This window comes from Plasmodium yoelii, assembly GCF_900002385.2.
Source record: "Plasmodium yoelii strain 17X genome assembly, chromosome: 3".
Classification (NCBI taxonomy): Eukaryota; Apicomplexa; class Aconoidasida; order Haemosporida; family Plasmodiidae; genus Plasmodium; species Plasmodium yoelii.
Window position 1 is genome coordinate 286,816 of NC_036175.2, and position 22,359 is coordinate 309,174.

General features: G+C 22.5%; 5 protein-coding genes across 5 annotated transcripts; 2 read left to right on the top strand and 3 right to left on the bottom strand.

Moving 5' to 3' along the window:
* Nucleotides 1–865: 865 nt before the first annotated feature.
* Nucleotides 866–4,851, bottom strand: PY17X_0307300 (transporter, putative; the record flags this gene model as incomplete). The annotated part of the gene is made up of 8 exons (XM_022954951.1): nt 866–1,039; nt 1,196–1,489; nt 1,616–1,824; nt 1,980–2,301; nt 2,455–2,579; nt 2,683–2,765; nt 2,851–2,971; nt 3,105–4,851. The coding sequence occupies 8 exons, from the start codon at nt 4,849–4,851 to the stop codon at nt 866–868; spliced, it is 3,075 nt and encodes a 1,024-aa protein (XP_022811448.1).
* Nucleotides 4,852–7,775: 2,924 nt separating this feature from the next.
* On the bottom strand, nt 7,776–9,284 carry PY17X_0307400 (ATP-dependent RNA helicase UAP56, putative; the record flags this gene model as incomplete). Its single annotated transcript, XM_726083.2, has 2 exons — nt 7,776–8,890; nt 8,999–9,284. 2 exons carry the CDS (start codon nt 9,282–9,284, stop codon nt 7,776–7,778), a joined length of 1,401 nt encoding a protein of 466 aa, XP_731176.2.
* A 2,970-nt stretch (nt 9,285–12,254) lies between these two features.
* PY17X_0307500 (protein translocase SEC61 complex subunit gamma) lies at nt 12,255–12,506 on the top strand (the record flags this gene model as incomplete). Its single annotated transcript, XM_723486.1, has 1 exon — nt 12,255–12,506. The coding sequence occupies one exon, from the start codon at nt 12,255–12,257 to the stop codon at nt 12,504–12,506; it is 252 nt and encodes an 83-aa protein (XP_728579.1).
* Nucleotides 12,507–14,262: 1,756 nt separating this feature from the next.
* On the top strand, nt 14,263–15,110 carry PY17X_0307600 (60S ribosomal protein L37ae, putative; the record flags this gene model as incomplete). Its single annotated transcript, XM_022954952.1, has 3 exons — nt 14,263–14,283; nt 14,706–14,816; nt 14,952–15,110. 3 exons carry the CDS (start codon nt 14,263–14,265, stop codon nt 15,108–15,110), a joined length of 291 nt encoding a protein of 96 aa, XP_022811449.1.
* A 329-nt stretch (nt 15,111–15,439) lies between these two features.
* Nucleotides 15,440–22,098, bottom strand: PY17X_0307700 (conserved Plasmodium protein, unknown function; the record flags this gene model as incomplete). Its single annotated transcript, XM_022954954.2, has 2 exons — nt 15,440–15,496; nt 15,673–22,098. 2 exons carry the CDS (start codon nt 22,096–22,098, stop codon nt 15,440–15,442), a joined length of 6,483 nt encoding a protein of 2,160 aa, XP_022811450.2.
* Between the last annotated feature and the right edge of the window lie 261 nt (nt 22,099–22,359).

Below are 22,359 nucleotides of genomic sequence, written 5' to 3' on the forward strand. Positions count from 1 at the left end.
ACTTACAAATGTAGAACAAATGTAGAACAAATGTAGAACAAATGTAGAACAAATGTAGAACTAATAATAGTCAATACAACAAATCATTTTTACCTTGATGGCTAGACAAGAAAAAAAAAAAAAAAGTCATATAAATACACAATAAAATAAAATTATACTAGTAAAATTACACTAGCAAAATTACACTAAATAGAATGTTACATTTTCGTGGTAATTTCTTAAACTTTTCTAAACTTGTACCTATTTACATAAAAATAAGTTTAGAATTAAAAAAAAAAAAAAAAAAAATTATAATATTCTTTAAATGTTTTAGTTATAACTGAAGACAATCTATTTAAATAATTTAAGTCCATTTTAACTCCAAAATAAGCAGAATTATTTATATGCTAATTTTTTAAATCAAAAATGTAAAATTTTTTCAAGGAATATTACTTGTTTATATAAATATATTTTCTAAACATTTATGTTTTCTCGTATTTGGTCATTTAAAAATGCGATATATGTTAAATAGTTGAATTGTGAACGTATATATATATATGTATATGTATACATATTTAACAAAATTGACATATTTTATTACTATTCTACAAAGTTGGTTTATATTAAAAAGGTTATAAATAAAATTGGATTTAAAATGTTGTTTTAAAAAATAGACATATATATACCCAAACTAAGACAAGTAGTACAAATATCAAAAAAAAAAAAAAACCATAAAAAATGAACACAAAATAATTAAAAATATTTTTTGTTTTTTTTAAAAGATTTAAAGAATTTTATTCTATTCATATTTATAAATAATGATTATGAGAAAGCAAAGATTTTTTAATTAAATAAATGTAAAAAAAGAAATGAAAAAAAACAAAAGTTATGTACAACATATAGTGTTTCGTTTTTTTTTATTCTTTTTTTTTTTGCTTGAATTTCCAAATTCATAAAAATATGAAAAAATATTGAAACGGTGTATTTTGGTTAATGGCTTCGAAGGTAATAAACTGAAACTTACAAAATAGTCTTTATTGATAAACATGTTTTCAAATGTCTATAAAAAAGAAAAGAAGGCCATGTACGTAAATAATGTGTATGCAACTGTACATAAATAATGTATATCTACATGTACATAAATAATGCGTATGCACATGCACATGCGCATTTTTCGTATAAGTGGCAAATAATGAGTCTCATTTTTATTAGTTACCTTTGTAAACATAGGGAATAAAAATAAAAAAAGGAAAATGAGAACCCAAACGAAAATGGCAAAAATGACCCACCCATAATGTATATCATGGATTTTCATTCTTAATTCTGTGCTATAAAAAACACCATCCACATATTCAATGAAAGCTGATAATAAAATAGATGTACCAATATATTTTATACAAATAGACCACATCATAGTTATATTTCCTATTATTGCGTTTCCACTTATTATTCTCTGAATTTCTTTTCTTAGACATTCTATATTTCCTAAATACAAAATGTATAGCATTTCCTAAAAATAAAATAACACAATTTAAGTGGGCACTAGTAGAGTAACACAATTTAAGTGGGCATTAGTAGAATAACACATTTTAAGTGGCATTTTTATAATTAGCTGTTTTCCTTTTTCGACACTTACGTTATATGTTAGATTGCTGTGCATCTGTTTTTGCTGACCTTTCATTTCATTTATTTGAGATTTTAACATAGTAATAGAAATACATGTACTAAACATAAAAATTACAAGTCTGACGATATATAATATATATACATGGTAAGGTAAGTAGTTAAATAAAATACTGAAAAAAATATTTAGAATCCAGTATGTAATATTGAATGCCAACACACCTGCTCAATCAAATCGGAAAAATCGGAAAAAATCGGAAAAAATCGGAAAAAATCATAAAATAAAACATATAATCATAAAATAAAGCATATAATCATAAAATAAAGCACGTACACATTAAATTATACGTATATTTAGAACATGTCAAAAAGCTTACTTCTCGAAGTTAGCCGCTTGTACTGGTATTCAATATTATATACCCATCCTAAAACAATGCATATCAAAAGTGCAACTAGAATTCTTCCATTATCCGAAATTGTAAACGATAAAAACCAAATAATGTCTTTTGAATTTTTTGTAGATATAAAAAAGGAAAAAACAAAAAATAATAATGTAAATATCAAAACTAATGTTCTTTTATTAATATTTTTGCTGAATTTGAAATCTTTCATGGATATAATAAAAACTTCTCGTTGGATAGCGAGTGTAGCACATGATAGTATTGTATAAGATCCATAGTATAGCATACATAACGTTTTCTATAAAAATAAATGTGAACAAAATGAGAAATATATATATACCCAAATATGTATTGCTAACTTGGTCCCCATTAATTTTACAAACATAAGTAGCAACATATTCAATCTAGTTTTCATTTTTTTTTTTTTTTTTTTTTTTATCAACATTTTTACCTCTGTCCTTTGTAAATTCGAAAATCCAACTGGAAAAAGAATAAACGAACAATCTTTCCTCGAAAATTCAAGAATTTCAACAAAACTGGATTTCATTATTTTGGATGTAAACCCAATAATTGCCACTGAATTGAAAAGGGGAGGAAAAGTAAATTGAAATAAAATGAAGTGGAAAAATGAAGTGGAAAAAATGAAGTGGAAAAAATTCCATGCATAAGATTTGCATACCGGCTGAAAAAAACACAAGGATGGAAATAACAGAATTTCCAACGACAATAGCTTGTCCATCAAAAGCCAAATTCGATCCAATTCTGAAAAGGGAAGTGAAAAAAATTTATAATAAAATAAAATTGAAGCTGTAAAATTTGCCCTTTTTTTTTTCCAAATATTCTATACCTCGTTTTTGTAGCAAGCGAAGAATAAATACCCATTCCAATTGACATCTCATAAAGAGCATACATCATGCATTGAGACCATATAGATGAATACGTATAAAGATACGAAAAATTCCACATTTCTGCAAAAGATAATATACATAGCGCAGTGTATACACAGCAACATATGAGAGGCGAGTTGGATGTTTCACATTATATAAGATATAGGCTGGATACGAGACGGGTTTGATACGAGATGGGCTGCATTGAACTTACTTAGAATATAAAAGTAGGCTTCCATGACACTACTTAAATTGAAAAGAGCTATAAATTTTGTGATTGATAAAAATCCTAAAAGCAAAAGAACAAGGGCAACTGAAAAAGCAAAATTTGTCATACCAAGTAACTGGAAAAATGTTGCCAAAAGATTACAAAATAATAAAAAAACGAAACTATCTTTATCGATATATGAATCTGAATTTGAAAAAATATTAATGGAATTTTTTTTTTTATTTAAATTTAATAAAAATGTATATTTGTCATTGCTTGGAAAAAATTTATCATGGTAAATTAAAAAAGCTTTTCCTATATTATTAGGTACACAAGAAGAAATTGATTTTGAAAATAAACATAATGGTCTATGTTTTAAACAAGTAATAGCATCATTTTTAATTTGGGTACAAAAATCTATTTCATTTTGAGTCAATTTCCAAGGCAAATCATGTTTAAAGGAATTTATCAAATATATAAGATATTCTGCTGCTGTCCTATATGTATGAATATAGCTACTTAATAGACATAAAAATAAAGCTACAAATCCAATAGATGCACATGGTTTTAATAATTTATAAAATATAAAAGGTGATGAATTTCTAACTAATTGTCCACTATATAATTCAAACATTAAAATTGGATGACATACAAACATGTAGCATAATACATAAGGTAATAAAAATACAACACCATGCCATGTTGTCATCAATATCCATATTGTTTCAATATTTCCAACTCCTATAGATATTGCTAATCCTAATAAAAATAGTGAAATTCTTTCAAGCCAATAACCTTTATTTAATTGCATATCTAGCCATTTTAATAAATTTATATTTACATTTTTTAAGGTTCTAGGATTTTCAAATAAATCACTTAATTTAGATATTTGTTCAGGTGTATATCTTAATTTAACTAATGTTTCTAAAAAATTTGTTTCTTTTTCATCACAAAAACTTCCTGTATTTTCCATACTATGTAACTCAAGTAAATCATCTAATATATTAGTAGAACTTGCTTGATTTTTATTATTTTTTTGAATATGTCCATTACCAGATGTAATATATCCCATATGATTATTTTGCTTATCATTCAAATCACCATTGTCATTTATTATTTTATCTTTTTCATCATAAAATAAATCTCCATATTTTTCAGCAAATTTCATAGCACGTTCTTTTTTCCGTTCTTTATATAAATGCTCATATTCAATTCTTTTTTTTGTTAAATTGTTTTTACCAAATTCATTATTGTCTGTATTTCCCACATCGTATCCATCTGCATCTGCATCTGCATCTTTCTGTTTGCTTATTTTATTGGTGTCATTTGTTTCATCAAATAAATAATCTTCATCATTATCTCCAAAATATTCTCCTTTTTTTAAATTTCTTTTAATATCTAAATATTCATCATTTCTATATGCATTTCTTATATAGGTATTTCGATTATTATACAAAAGTAATGCTTCATTATAAATATTTTCTTGTTCATAACTTCTTGTATAGTTCGATTTTTTTATATAATTTATATATGCATTCATATTATTATAATTGTGAATATTTGAACTTTTATAATATGTATTTATTTCACTATAATTCATTGCTTCGTCATATAATACATTCCTTATTTTTTTCATGGATATATGTTCATGTTCCAATAATTTCCCATTTTTATTATTTTGATGATTATCAATATTTTCCTCGGAATTTGAACTTTCTGTTTTCTCAAATCTGTATTTTACCCTTGGAAACATTTTCCACAATTTTGTTAACTTTGACAGGTTCTATCAGATAGTCAGGTCTTTATGTGTGTATATAAATGATGAGGTTTTCGAATTTAAGAGCATATTTTCATTATCTAAGGAAAAGCTATACAATTGGGGTAACATGTGCTAATTATCCTCATAATATATGATATATATCTAACAATAATACAAAACTATTTTTCTAAAATGACCATATGCATATACAACAATAATATAAAACTATTTTTCTAAAATTACCATATGCATATGGTTGTATGTCCATAAGCATACGTATCATAACAATGAGGAAATCAAAAAAAAAAAAAAAAAACATAGCCTAACAAAAAAAGCATAGCCAAAAAAAAACACACACACTATTTTGTACACCTTTCAAAATAAAAAATATATATTATACATTTGCTATATAATAATACGAAGATAATATTTGATGAGAAAATAATATTTTGAAGTATTATTTCCCTTTGAAATTCATACAACTCTTTTCGCCTTTTTATGTGTGTGCATTATAAAACCGAAAGAACCTTTGCTTCCCCAATAAATTGCACACACTCTTATCCTTTCATTTCACTTTTTATATTCTGTACTCAAGACAACTTCTAGTATACATAAAAAAAAAAAAAAAGGAAAAAATTAGCTAACATATTGATGGTTGTGAAATGTGTACATTCTTTTTTATGAAAATATTTAACAAAAAAAAAAGATAAAAATATGGCTATTAAATTATTACTAAAAAAAGAAATATTTAAAAGCTTTTTAATTATCCATATACAATTTTTTTTTAAATATGGCTACCACTTTTATTGCTTTTATGCTTGTTCTTTAACCATGCTGTATATGTAAGTAAATCGAGTATGTGCAAATAAAATGAGGTATTTTGTTAATACAAAAAAAAAATGAATATAAAGAGATACTAAACATACGGAAAGAATAAAATTAATCATAATATATAAATACAAAAATATGAAGAAAAAAAATAAATATTAAAATAACATTATTTTAAAAGCATTTAAAAAATTACATATTATATGTATGTGTGTGTGTGTGACAACATTTTACCCCTAGCCATACACACATTTAATTAAAAATATAGCTAATAATATTATTGATAGAATTATTAAAATATTCATTTTAAAACTATTACTTATATATAATGAACAATTATTATTATATTCTTCATGAATAATAAAATTTGTAACACCAGTTTAATCACTACATAAGCCACTACTATAATAACACTTGGTATTTTCTCTATCTTTGTTATATCAGAATTTTTATTTAATATTGTTAAATATCATTATATTTATTTTTGTAATATTTTTTTCAAATGTTTGCAATAAAAGCTTCGATTTAGTTTTTTTTCTCTTGATCTCATGATATAAATTGGGGTTGCAATTATCCATTGTTTTGTTATCTTTAAGAAAAGCCGATGGTATATAAATTTTTTTCTTTCTTTATATTTTTTTAGAAATATAATTATTATTAAAATTGTCTACACCATTTTTTAATTCGATATTATCCAAAAAACTGCTTCATTAATTTGAAAAAAGGATATATCCTCTTTATTATTCACCACATTTATGGCCATGGAATTTGGTTCTACATATTAAGCATATATCAATAAAATATTTTTGAATAACCATAGCAAGACTCTTCTAACAAAATTAATGGAAATATGATTTTAAACTGGATCATGTATTAAAGATAAACAAATAAAATGAGTGTATTTTTCGATTTGAATGAATTGTTACAAAATGTTTACATATACTCAAATTATATTAACAAAGAAAATTAACTTTGATAGTATATCAGACAAACGCCAAAAAAATATATGGGTAATATTTGGATAACTGATCTAGTGCTATCAAAACTTGGGTTTCGTATTTTTATATTATCATATTATCATATAAATTATACTAGCATTGTAAAAAAACTTGAATTTTTATTTCTTTTCTTTAAATTTTTAACTAATCCACCAGATTTATATATGAGATAAGTTCTGATCATTTTATATTTATTTGATAAAAAAAATAGATTGCACACAAAAATTAAAAAGCTCTCGAAATATATTACTACTACATTTTAAAATGTTTAATAATTCATCAAAAGATAAATTACTATTTTTTGAGGATATTTTGATATCATTATATTTAAAAAAATGTTATAATATACTTAACAAATTTATTTGTATTCCCTAAAAATTGTCTAACTACTTAAGTCTTGTATAAACATTATGTATAATTATTCATAGAATTTTTAAAATAAGTTGTTTTAGTAAATGTTTGCACATATAAAATATATAAGTAAAAATAAAAATATATATAAAAAAAAAAAAAAAAAAAGAAATAGCCATTCAATGCATAAATGAACATTTTGTATGCACATGTAAACTATAATATGTTTCTTTGTATGACTATGCATGTATATATATGTTTTTTTTTTTTTTTTTTTTTTTTGAATAGCTAAAAACTTTTTTTTTCTGATCATACAATTTTGTATAATTAATTTTTTTTTTTTTTTGGCTATAATTTATGTCTCTCAGGGTTATTCAACCTCAAGGATATTTACTTTTTAAAATTTGAAAAAAATACCTTAAACATTTCAAAAATTTGTTTTAAAAATTTAATTACATTACATTATTTTTTGTAGAATATTTTATGCGGCCGTAAACACACATTTTCGTATGCATATGTGTGTTTATATTTGCGTACATATGTATATATAGAGAACATACATAACTAGAAAATTGTGCATATATTAATGCATACCAATTCATCGCAATATAATTCGCACACAGTTTCGTATATTACTATACCGTGCTTATGTGTATATGGCCTATGTATGTATACATAGTATATATTCATTAAATTATTTACAAGTATTTATTTTTTCACTAGCTAGCTATAAAAATGACCTTACTGGTTAATATATTCGTTACAATCTATTTTATTTGGCATTTCAGAAATAGCTACCTCAAATCTGGTTTGTACTTCATTTAAGGCTAATGTATCTTCTTGAGAAGATACAAAAGTAATAGCTAAACCTTTTGTACCAAATCTTCCAGCTCTTCCAACTCTGTGTAAATAAGAATCTGAATTTTCTGGCATATCATAATTAATAACGATGTTTATTCTTTCAATATCAATACCTCTTCCAAATAAATCAGTGGATACTAATATTCTGTTTTCAAACTTTTTAAATTTATCATATCTTTCAATTCTTTCTTCTTGATTTAAACCACCATGTATAGATATGGATGGGAAATTGCACTCTGTTAATAATTTGTCTAGTGTGATAGCTCTTGTAACAGATTTAACAAAAATTATAACTTGATTAAATTCTAAAGCATCTAATATTTCTATTAATTTTCTTGTTTTATCTTTTTCTTGTAATTTAACATAATGTTGTAATAGCCCGTGTAATTTTAACTTAGCTTCATCATCAATAAATATTTCTACAGGGTTTTGTAAAAACTTTTTGCATACATCTCTCATTTCTTTTGCCATAGTTGCTGAAAAAAACATAACTTGTTTTTTTAAAGGAGTAGAAATAAAAATTTTCTGTACATCCCCTCTCATATCTAATCTTTCTAAACATTTATCACATTCATCTAAAACAAAATGTTGAATCTTATCTGTTAACATATATTTTTCTCTAATTAATGCTAATATACGACCAGGTGTACCAATAATTATATGAGGTATATTATTTCCTTTGAATAAGACTACATGCTTATTCATAGATATACCACCATAAACAACTTCACATCTAACATTTTTTAAATATTTGCTAAATCTATCAAATTCGTTTTTTATTTGATAAGCTAATTCACGAGTATGTGCTATACCTAAACATCTAACATATTTATTTTGAGAACCGCTATTCTGATTCATATCTCCATTAGCATTGTTCATATCCTTTTCTTCTTTTATATCTTTGCTATCATTAGTTTCAAGTTGTTGTAAAATTGATAAAACGAAAACAGCAGTTTTTCCCATACCACTCTTTGCTTGACATAAAATATCGGTACCTTTGGGGAAAAAAAAAAATATTAATTATGAAGTGATTCAGTAAGTAAGTGTATACATATATATATTTTTTTTTTTTTCTTCCCAATTTTTAATATGCAAATTATTACCTGTTATTGCTGCTGGTATAGTTTCTTGTTGTACCTCAGATGGATGTTCAAATCCACTTTCGCTAATTGCTCTTAATAATTCTGGTTTTAAAAAAAAATCTTTAAACCCTCCAGTATGAACAGTAGCATAACTACCTCTCATAGCACCACTGTCATTAACTCCTTTATTATTGTTGTTTAAAAGGTTACCTCCGATGTCACCTTTGACATCCTTATTATCTAACATGTTATCATCATCTTCGTAATCTACTAACTCATCTTGAACATTATGATCTATTGCAGCCATTTTCGTCTTTCTTTATTTTATTTAGCTATCTATCTTTTTACTTAAAATGTAAACAATAAGTATAATAATAATTATTATTCTTATATATACTATTAAAATATTTCTTATGCTTACAAAGCGTGTATGAAATTTAAAAACGTAGAAATTTTGAAAAATACGAAAGAAAAAATAAAGGGATTTTACTGCAAAATATATAGTTATATACAAAATTGTAAAAAAAAAATATATATATTGGGAAAAAAACGGTATTATATAATATTCACTAATTATATATATGTTTCAATTGAAAATTCTTTTAAAATTATTTTTTGTTCCCTATATACACTTTAATTGTTTTTTTCCTTTCTCTGATTTATAATTTCGTTAAAAAAGAAAAAAAAAATATATATATATTTAAAATTTCATTTTTTTTTCGTATTTCGTAATATTTTAGCTTAACTGCAGTAATTTTAACATTTTGCATTGAATTATTGTATATATATATTTTTTTATTTATATATTCACCTATATATAATTAATGGTGATTTTTTTTTTTTTTTTTTTCATTCTTCATAGCTATTATTATAACATATACTTTTTTTTGATATACCACAATAGTACATTCACTCCTTATTCTCAACTATAAGATGAACACCCATAAAATAAAAAATGTAGCTGTAGATATAAGTACCTATTATATATATTATATTACATATATCATATTACATATATTATATTACATACATATGCATATGTATATATTATATCCATATAATAATACTACAATAAAATATTAAGCAAGATTAAAGGGGGGCATTATGAAAATTGCTATTTTTTATATGAATTTCATAGCTATATAATTTTTTTAATTATATAATTGGGTACCTAGGCTATGTACTACCCATATTCGTAGGCATATATGTAAATACTATGTTTGTTAATTTTCCCCACATTTATTAATATTATCTTGTTAAGATAAAAAAAAAAAAATTAATACAATTTTAGAAATTATATACATATATATATTTATTTATATAATGTGGTACATAAAATATACTTTGTTTTTAAAGATTTCCCAAGTTATACATTTACAGAATTAATGCGTAAACCATATTTATACACAAATGGCTACCTCTCTACGTGCATAATTTAAAATTGTGTTTTTTCCTATCCCCGTTGTTTGCATTAATGTTACATTTTAATAAAAAAAAAAAAAGTAAAAATAAAGGGGGGAAAAATCATGTATAGTTTTTAATAAGGTTATCTTTATTTCATATTCTTTTAAACTATGTTTTTGAAAATCCATTCATTGAAGATATTAAAATATAAACGTGATATTTAACACTTATTAACAACTCATAATTCGTGACATTTTATAGGAGAAGCATATACACACTATCATGGTGTTTCCTTTGTACATATACATACTAGTATAATATGCATTTGCATTCGCATTAGCATGTCCACTTTCTCTTTGATTTATAACTACAGTTTAAAGGGATAACCAAAATTATGTTTTTGTACATACTAAGAGGAATTAAAATACTTTTTAAAAAACTATAAATTTACACAAAATTTTATATTTTGTATGTATATAATATACCAATATCATATTTTCATCTCTTAAATTAGCCATTATATATTATCCCTCTGATATCCATGCACACAATATATACAACGATTTCTGATGGCTATTTTTTGTTACTTTTTTTTGTTTTAAATAGCCAAATGGTCATACAATTATCCTTATATTTAAAATTTGGACGTACATTTTTATGAACAGTAAGGTAATTTAACAAAAAAAAAAAAAAAAAAAAAAAAAATCAAAATTTTAAAAGGGATATTATATATCTTTTATTTTTGAATGTTTTAAAATAGTGTAATTAGGGTGTAAATTAAAAATATATAACTCTATAATAATAATTCCCCATATCTTTAATTTGGTTTTTATACTATTTTGAAAAAATACAAAAATAAGATTTATTGAATTAGTTTACAGACATTATTATATATATTATACTTGCATATGTATAAATCTAATTATAATTATAATTATATACATCCTCTTGTTTCATTATTAGTACTTAAAAGTGTGATTATATAAAGGTCTTATAAGGAAGTGAAAAAAAAAAAAAAAAAAAAAACACACATTATAAAATTATATGAAAATAATATAGCAAATTAAAAAAATATATAATAATGTAATATGTGTATACAAATAAACTATTTATGTAATATTTTGTGAATAAAAACAAGCACTCAAAATAACGCATGTATATACAATTAAATATATACTATAATCTAATCGTATAATATTTATGCGAATCCTCCTAAATAATAATACATGAGCACAAACTAAATACTTATCACTAAACGAGAAAATAATATTATTATATATTTAAAAAAAAAATAATTTTCCCATGAGCATATATGCATTTTTATTGTCATCACAATAATTAATATTTTGTGCTAATTATTTTTAGTAATACTTATATTGTATAATTTGTAAATATAATGGCATAATTTTTATTTAATTTTTTTCCACTCACTTTTCTTTTATTTTTGCTTATTTATTTATTTGCTTTGTATTTACTTGCTTATTTTTATTTTTTTTTTTTTTATAATTTTATTGAAAAACATATTGCAATACAATCTTAATGAAATAGTTCTAAGTAAGCTACTTATAAAAATATATTAATAAAAAAAAAATATCCATATATTATATTTTTGTTTCTTATCCAAGATTGTTTGAGCTTGTTTATTATTTTATATTATATTATCCTGATTTTAATAAAGTATATAAATATATGTAAATGCTACAGTTTAATTCATATAAATATATGTAAATGCTACAGTTTAATTCATGTAAATATATGTAAATGATACAATTTAATTCATATAAAATATATATGAACTAATTTTTCTTTATCACCACATTGCAGAATAAATTTTTTTTAGTAATATTTGTTTTACCACTTTTTATTAAGAAAAATGTTGAACAACGTTAAAATTCCCGAATTCGTAACCGATGAAGAACACCCGATTGGATATATTGTAACCAGCATTCATGATTTTGTGAATGATAGTGTTAGATTAGTAAGAAAATGTACAAAACCAAGTAAAAAGGAATATACAAATATTGTATGTGCATGTACGATTGGATTTTTAATTATGGGACTTATTGGATATACAATAAAATTAGTATTTATTCCGATCAATAATATATTTGTTGGCTCCTATTAAATATTTGGAGAATACAAACACAAAAATTATAGTTATGATTAATAATTCGAATTATAAATAGCTGAGATGTAATAACAGGGTCTCAGCACATAATTGTGAAATTTAAAAATCAAACATTTGATTGTAATTATATATAAAATTGAAAAGAGGTTAAAGATTATTTTTCAATTGTTTATATAAGAATGGGAATTCGTATGAAATGTAATGAATTTGTAGTAAATGTGATTAGAAGACGATAAGCAAAATTAAACAGATATACTTGTTAGGAACGATATATTAATAAAACATTTTTCCCCCTTACATATGTATTGTATGCATGTATGTGTATATATGCATAATGTTGCAAAAGTTTTATTGTATAAAATAAGTACATAAATGATTTGATCAATGTAAACTATATACTATTATTATTTTTTATTTTTTTAAGTAACATTATTTTTAAAAATCTTAGATTTCAAAAGAATAATTAATTGTATTTATATCAATTGTGTACATTGTTTATATCCTTTGAGAGGGTTAATACATGTGTATACACTCTGTATATATATACACACGTTTTCTCTTTTTTAAAGAATAAAATAAAATTTTATAATAAAAAAAAAAGAAGCGAATTTTTAGTTATCACAATTAATATAGTTACAGAGGTTGTTAATATTACTGTTATACTATGGTCATTGTTAAGACCTTATCATTTTCGCTTTATTTTTATGGGCTACCCAATAAAATACTTATATTCCATCATATTTTATTGCGTCATATTTTATTCCATCATATATATAATCAAACAAAAGTGAGAATATCGATTTTTTGAGATGGCTATGTATGTATATATTTTTTTATAACGATAATTTTGTTTGATAATAAGTGTGAATTAATGTAGAACAAAATAAAAAAAGAAAAGGGAAAATATGCGAAAAAGGTACAAAAATAAATATTATTTTTCTTTCAAATTGGAGGGATAAACTTACAAGCTTTATTTCATAGCTATTTTATATATTATTAATAAAAATAAAACGTGAGGAAAAATACTCTATATACCTTACATGTATTAATTGTTCATTCATTCAATTGTTCAATTATTCAATTGTTCATTCATTTATTCAATTATTCATTATTTATTTATTATTTTTTTTTTTTGTGGAAAACGTTTAACCTAAAACATAACGATTTTGTAATGGAACTTGTATTTACTTAAATTATACAACAAAAAAAATCAAAATAAAAGCGGAAATATAGAAAAATTATGAGATATTTGCAAGGAAATAAATAAATATGCATACATAATATATAATATATATATATGCATAATAATATATAATATATATATGCATAAATAATATATAATAATATATGCATAAATATATGCATACATATACATAATATTTATTACCCGCCTTTTAGCAATTTTTTCGAAGGCCCTAAAATATATATGCTGATTTAAGAGGGTAAAGGGGTTTTTTATTGATATATTTTTTTATAGCAATTAAAAATTATATATATACCAAAATAAAAATATAGCAATCCAAATAAATTATGCATATAATAATATACATGTGAAAATAATTAAGGAACTTGAATAAAATTGCATATATTTTTTTCTTTTTTTTTTTCTTTAATAATCGAAATTATTTTTTTTTAAATTTAAGTAGAGAACAAAATTTTTTTTCAATAAACATTAGTAATTTTAAAATTACAGAAAATTAAAGTAAAAATAAAAAAAAGTATAATCATATTCTTATTTTAATAATATTTAAAAATGTCAAGAAGAACTAAAAAGGTGAGAACAAATTACTAATAAATAAAAATTAAAGGAAAACAGGCGTTTAAATGGAAAAACAAGAAATAATGAAAAAAAAAAAAAAAATATATATCATTAAAATTACAGTTCAGTTAAAAAAAGGCATAAACTAAAAATGTTGATAGAGATATTTATTATACTCTTGTATATATTTTATAAATAAGCTATCGAAATAATAAATATGGATATATATATATTTCCCAATATATTTGAATAAAATAATTTATTAATACAAGTTTTTAAATTTAAATCAAATTATTGAAACGGAAATATATATATATGTAGAAATAATAACACCCCTATTTTATCACGCCAAAGTTATTTTCCAAATTTATGTTATAATTATACAGATTTTATATCATTTTATTATTTATCTAACCTTTTTTTGTCTCTTTTATTAGGTCGGTTTAACTGGGAAATACGGAACAAGATACGGATCTTCCCTCCGTAAACAAATAAAAAAAATAGAATTAATGCAACATGCAAAATATCTATGCTCTTTTTGCGGAAAGGTAAAGATTATGGAAAAATAAAATGACAATGTTTGGCCCATTCCGTTTATGCTTCCATGTTTCCATACGTTTCTATGATACTTCCATACATTTCCATATGTTTCTATGTTTTTTTTTTTTTTTCCCAAATTTTAGACCGCCACAAAAAGAACATGTGTTGGAATATGGGAATGCAAAAAATGCAAAAGAAAAACATGTGGAGGAGCATGGAGCTTAACTACCCCAGCAGCAGTTGCAGCAAAATCAACAATTATTAGATTAAGGAAACAAAAAGAAGAAGCACATAAATCATAAATAACAAAATATACATCATCATTATCATATATATGTAAAGACTGCTTAATTTTTATTATATAAAAATATAATTTTTTTTTTCATATAAAACTTAATGTGCATATAGTACGAACACTTATTGAAAATTATTATATTGAAAAAAGATTATTGGGTTTTCAGTTTATTTATATTTTTTAATTTTGTATGCTAAAACAATAAGCATATATAAATAAAAATATTTTTAAAATGAACAAAAAAAAAAAAAAATTAAAAAAAAATAATCCTAGTGATAAAAACATATTGTGAATGTAATTTTTTGGGATGAAATTATGAACTGGTTTATCGAACTCTTATAATAAAAGAATTGTCTTTACATCTTCTCGGGTTTTCCATCTTTTTCTTAGATCCTATAAATATTTAATTTAAAAATTGTATTAACATGTTGTTTCGAAAAACGGAAACATGCACACTAGTGTAGAGGAAGTGCACGAAAATGTGGCAATGTAAGCAAGTGGGTAGGTAGACAAAGTGGGCAAGTAGGCAAATGGGCAAGTGGGCAAGTGGGCAAGTAGGCATGGCTTACCCCGGTAGATGCCATTTGGCGAGCCTTTATGGCAACCTGTTTGACTTTGTTAATAATATCTGTTTCTTTATATTGTACTATATTTTTATTGTTAAGTAAAGATGCAATAACTAATTTTCTGTTTTTTTTATATGTATTTATATAAGAATTTTGAAGTTTTATCTTTTTGAAAAGATGTGCATAATCCTGTAACATAATATTTTCACATATTTTCCGTTTATTTCGGAGACTCGTATTATCACTATCAACATCTAATGGCCTTTCTTTATGATTAGCTAATGCGGTGTTATGCTCTACATCTATATTTAATGGCCTTTCTTTAGAATTAGCTAATGCGGTGTTATGCTCTACATCTATATTTAATGGCCTTTCTTTAGAATTAGCTAATGCGGTGTTATGCTCTACATCTATATTCAATGTTTGTAATGATTTTTCTTCTATTCGATTGTTCAATTCTTGATTTTTTTCATTCTGTAGATTTTTTTCTATGTCAGTTTTTAGATTTATTTGATTATCTGTTTTTATATGACTATTTGGTGAAATAATTTCCGAATCTATTTTTTCATATTCCTGATCATAATTTTTAGTATCCAAGAAATCATAAGATGTATCATTTAGTATTTCCTTTATATTTTTATATTCTTCAAATATTTTTCCTACAATATTATATGACGTATCAAATAAAATATTGTAAAAAATTTTAAGTATTGCCTTTATCCATTTTATATGTATTTCTGAACATATCCAGTGAATTTCCTCTGTCTCTTTTTCGTTAGCTGTTTCATTTGATGTTTGTTCGGTTTGTATTTTTTGATTCACACCTTTTATTGATGTGCATATATTTTGAATAAATGGTATGTACAAGCTAGCCAAATTATCATTATTATTATTATCGACACTTTCGGCAATGTCGGTTCGCGAATTTTGGATGGTAATGCACTGTGTAAGATCAGTCATACGAAGACATAAATTTTGATCATCATTTTTTTTATTTCTTTTATTATTCCAAGAATTTAATTTCTCATAAATAAAATTTAATAATTTATCATCACCAAAATATATATCATTAATATTATTTTCATTAAAATAAGTTGAATTATTTATTTTTGATGTTACATATTTAAAATGTAGATATTCACATACTCGTTTGATAAAATCAAATTTTTGTTCAGGTGTTGGTTTTTTTTCTTTTTTTTTTTTTTTTTTTTGTTCAATTAATTCTTCTTTTTCATCAATAGCTTTTTTTATATCTTGTATAGCTAGCGTTTTATAATTATTTATTACTTTAATTCTATCTAAAACAATTTCATCATTTATTATATTTTTATATATAATTAATTTTTCAAAATTATATATATATATACCCAAATATTTTAACAATGTTTTTAAAGCTTCAAGATTATAACACTGTTTAATAATATTTTTTTCATCTGTGGTAAGATATATTTTATAATTTTCAATATTTATATTTTTTTGTTCAGAATTTTCTTTACTATAAACATGATCGACATTACAACTTGTTGTGTTAGACATAGTCTGACCAAATTGTTCTCTAAATTTATGATCAAATAATAAATTTAATTTATCTGATATAGTATTAATTAAATTAATAAAAAAAATTCTAAAATTTTCATCATTACTTGAAAAAAATTCATACATCAATTTGATTAACTCAAGAGTTCCTTTTGGTTTTGGTAATGGTATATTATGTAATGTTTCTTCATTTTGAGAATTTTCTATATTTATTTCAGAATCTTTATTTTGATCATTTTCAAATAAAAAATCATAATCTTCTTCATCAGCATTAGTAGATTCTGCATCTTTTGTATTTTTTTTATTTTCAGATGGTGAATATTCATTTTGTGAATTATCATTTTCGCTAGTTTTTTTTTTTTTGTATAATGGATGAAGTAATCTGGTTCGTAAATCTTGAATTGGTATAACATGGAATTCTTCAAATTTTTGAACAATTTGTCTAAATACATCTACATCTAAATTGTCATCTAAAAACCATTCATCACTATTATTATTATATACGAACCCAAGTAATGTTAATAATTTTTTAAAATAATGATGTTCTAATAAATCAGATGACATACTTAATGGTATATCAAAAACATGTGCTTTGGAAGAAAGATATTTATTTTTTGCCAATTTTTTTAATTCATATAAAGAACGTAAAATATCAACCATTTCTTCTAAAACAGTTTCAACATTACAATTTATTTGATTTGTTGTTAAATTATGTTCTTGATTTTGTTTTTCATTTAATTTTTTTAATTTATAAATAGTAAAAAGTAATGGTTGTTTTTTTTTAGATTTATTATATTGTTCAATATCATTAATATCTATATTTTGTTCATCTTCATTTATTTCATTATTTTTTGTATATTTTTTTTTTTGTCTAATATTTTCCTCATTTTCAGAATCACTATCTGAACTTTGAGATGAGCTTCTACCTGAACTATGCAAAGATTCATAATCATGATAATTTAAAACATTACCACGTTTATCAATATAATTTAAATATATCAGTTGATTTTTTACTGTGTTTGTTGGTTTATTAAGCATTTCACTAAGAAAAGATAAATAATTATGCATATGTTTAAATTGGTTAAAATATAATTTTAAATTTTGAATATCTTCTTTAGACCATTGTAAGCTTTCTAATCTTTTTCGTGAATTCATTTGAATAAAGATGTCATTTATTCCGATTCCTTTAGTTAGATGTTCATAAATATATGAATCATTACCTTCATTATAATTGCTAAATATTGATAGCATATAATTTTCGTTAATTAATGAAGACATAGTTTTATTAACATCTTTAGAAAAAAATAATTCAATAGGAATAAAATTATTATTATCCCATAATTTAAAAAAACATGAAATTATATTTTCAAAAAAAGATGCAATCCAATAATAATGTGGATTAGTATAACATTCTTCATCATTTATTATATCTTTAAAAATTAAAAAATATTTAATATCAAAAAATATTAAAAAATTATATTCATTATCTTTATGTTTTATTATATATTCAAAATATGTTATAATTAGATCATTAATATATGTACGATTTTTTTTAAAATTATCTAAAATTTGCATACATATGTTTATTATTTTTCCACTATATATTTCGTCTACTAAATTTGAAACATAAATTTTTTCCATTGGCTCATTAAATCTATTATATTCTTGGTCATTCCCATTTAATCCATTTTCATCATAGCTTTCCTCATTTTCTTCACCTTCTTCATCATCATATATTTTTTTTTTACTCTCTTTTACTATATATGTTACTCCACCTAATTTTTCCAAAAGCTGTATAATTAATAAACTACATTTTAAAGAATAGATGAAAATATTTTTTTCATGACTCATAATTTTATAATTTTTTAGAATCCAGCTTAATTTATTTAATATATTTCTTTTTAGAAAAGTGTTTAAAGATGATTTACAAATTGCTTTTACATTATCATCAGTAGACAATGCATGTATATCTAATAAATTTAAATCAGCATATAAACATCTTAAACAGCATAAAATAATTTTACTAGTATTTTTTTTCATTTTTTCTTCTCTAATTATTCTCTCAAAAGTATCACATAAAAATTCAGTGTGTATACTATTATCTCCTATATACATTTGCATTCCTAAAACCATCTGTATTCTAGAAATAAATGGTGATGATTTTTCTTCAAATTTGTTATTATTTTTATCTGTATATTTTAATTCATTTTGTTCTATACTATATGTACTACCTCTTGCTTTTACATTATTTTTTTCTCTAGAATTTGATAATCTTTTTTTATTTTCATATTTATAATAATTTGTATAATATGTCAATATCCATGCATGAATATTCAAAATAATTTTTATGTCCCATTCATTATTATAATATTCAGTGATACATCTTTTAAGATCCTTTATACATATATTTAAAAATACTTTTAATGAATAATTAAAATGTTCAGAATTTTCTTGATTTATATTTTGTTGATTTTTAAATGAATTATTTCCATCTTCATTTGATTTAAAGGGACTATTATCATTATAGCTAGTTTCACATGTATCATAAATATTTTCAAACTCATCATTTATTCCGATAATATTATTTATAAATTCTTGTATTTTATACAAATTTGTATAATCGAATATATCTAAAATATTATGTTTTTTTAAAGAACCCTCTTCCGAAAATATATCAAATGTTAAATCTTCAAAAGAAATGCTTTCATAATAGTCTATTTTATTTTTTCGAATTATATATCTTTTTTTTTTTTTTTTCATATGTTTTTCTTCATTTGGTTTTCTTATTTTTTGTTTTGCTAATAATGGATTTATTCTTGCTAAATGTGTTAACATAAGATTATTTTTTTTTGTCTTTAAAAAGCTATTTCGTTTTTCTCCTTTATTTATTTTGATTCCATTTTTATTTTTATCATCTATTATATTAGATGCATTTCCATCAATTTTTGTATTACCCAAATTTACAGAATTTCTTTTAGTATTTATTATTTTTTCTTTTTGATAAGTTAAAGATTTTACCAAATCAATAGGATCAATATAACATATGACATTATAAAAGAGTCTAACATAATCCCATATATCTTTCATAGTATTTTGATTTAAATATGGAATATGTATATTTTGTTCATCTTGATATTTTTGTATTTCTTTTTTAAATAAATTTATCATTTCTTCAATTATAAGATTTAAGGAACTATGTTTATCTAACGCATGTTGTAAAATTGCATAATGTACATTGTTTAAATTAATATCTTTATTTCCTTTCATATTTCGAATACTTAATAATTGTGATAATATATTTCTAATTAGATATATATTTTCTTTATATTCATGAGTTAATTTTTCTCGTTTTCTTTTGTCTTCTAAAAAAAAGTTTGATATATCATGTAATTCTTCGTTTATTTCATTTATTCTTTTTTTAATATTTTTTATTTTTTTTTTCACAATGTTATTTTTTTTTTTTGTATCTTCTTCTGGAATAGAATCATTTAAATTTTCGTTGGGTTCTTCATTTTTATTATATTCTGAATTAGAATCATTACTATCATCACTTAGATCATTTTCATCAGATGTATTTTCTGCATAAGATTGTAATTCCTCTTTTAGAACCCGTTTGGTTTCTATTAGTTCATTTTCTTTTCTTTGCATAGCCATTAGCTTTTCATTTTCTTCAATACCTCTATAATCTGCATCTATAAATAACTGACAATTATATCTAAATTCATTAAGAATAGTTATAAAATTTTTATCACTTAATACATATTTTAGATTTTCCAATCCTTTTTGATATTCCTCTATAATATTTGATCTTTTTTGCAACTCTTTTATATATATATCATTTTTTAATGCATTACGATAAATTTTTCTATCATTTTTTTCTATTTGTAAATAATTATAAACATTATATTCTCCTTTTTTATTTCCAAAAGTTGGCATATGTTTATGCCAATATTCGAACCACTCTTTACTTGGTCTAGATGTTAAATAATTTATTAAGATAAAAATATTTTTTATTAATAAATTTTCATCGATATCTTTATAAATAGCATTATCAAAATCATGTCTAATAATATTTATAACTTGTATTATAATATCTTTTAATACTGCATTATTATAAATATATAATGTTACATACATTGGATTTTTAAAAGTTGAATCTATGTGTGTACCTATTTTTCGATGTAAATATTCTCTTTCTCTTTTTAAATATGTATTAATATCTTTTAATATTTGTATTATATTTGGGTCTAATATATAATGTTCTTTATCTAAATTTTGAAAACTTGGCATTTTTAAAATAGAAGTGCTATCATTTAATCCGGTGCTACTAAAACTTGTTCGTTTTCCATCTGACCTTTTATTATTATATGTACTTTTATTATCTATATTTTTATTATCATTTTGATTCATTTTACTATATATAAAATTATATACTTCTTTATTTTTTATTTTTAAATTAAGTTTATTATCATTTCCGGTTCCTTCTTTTTCATTTGTTTTTAATCTTTCTGGTTCTACATCTATATTACTTTTTACATCTTTGCTTAAAATAGTTTCTTTTTTTAGCATATTACTAAATAATACTAAAATATCTTGTTCTAACACTTCTCTCGTTTTAATAGCATATAATAATGTATTTTCGTTAAATATATCATCTTCTTTCACTTCTTCATCTTTTTTATAATTAAAAAATTCGTTATACTCTTCTGCTTCATCATTATCATCCATTAAGTCTGTTTCTTCATTATCATCTATCAAATCTTCATCTTCCTCATTCAATAAATCTTCATCATCTTCTTCTTCTTCCGAATAATTTCCTTTACTTTTGGGGTCAAAATATTCATCATCACTTTCTTGACATTCAACATCAATGTGGTCATTTACATTTGACATTGCGATTTAAAGAGTATAAAGTAAAAAAAAAAAAAAAAAAAAAAAAAAAAAATAATCAAAGGCTTGAATATAAAATTTTATACTTGAAAAGAGATTAAGTAAAATGGAAATAAAAGATAAAGGTGGCGCACTCTGTTTTAATGTTGCATTTGTGTATATGTGTGTGTGATGCTTTTTTTATTTATGACAATATTGAACTCAAATTAAAATACACATTATCAGTTATTTCTAATGTTTGAGCTTAATTGAAAATATGTACAA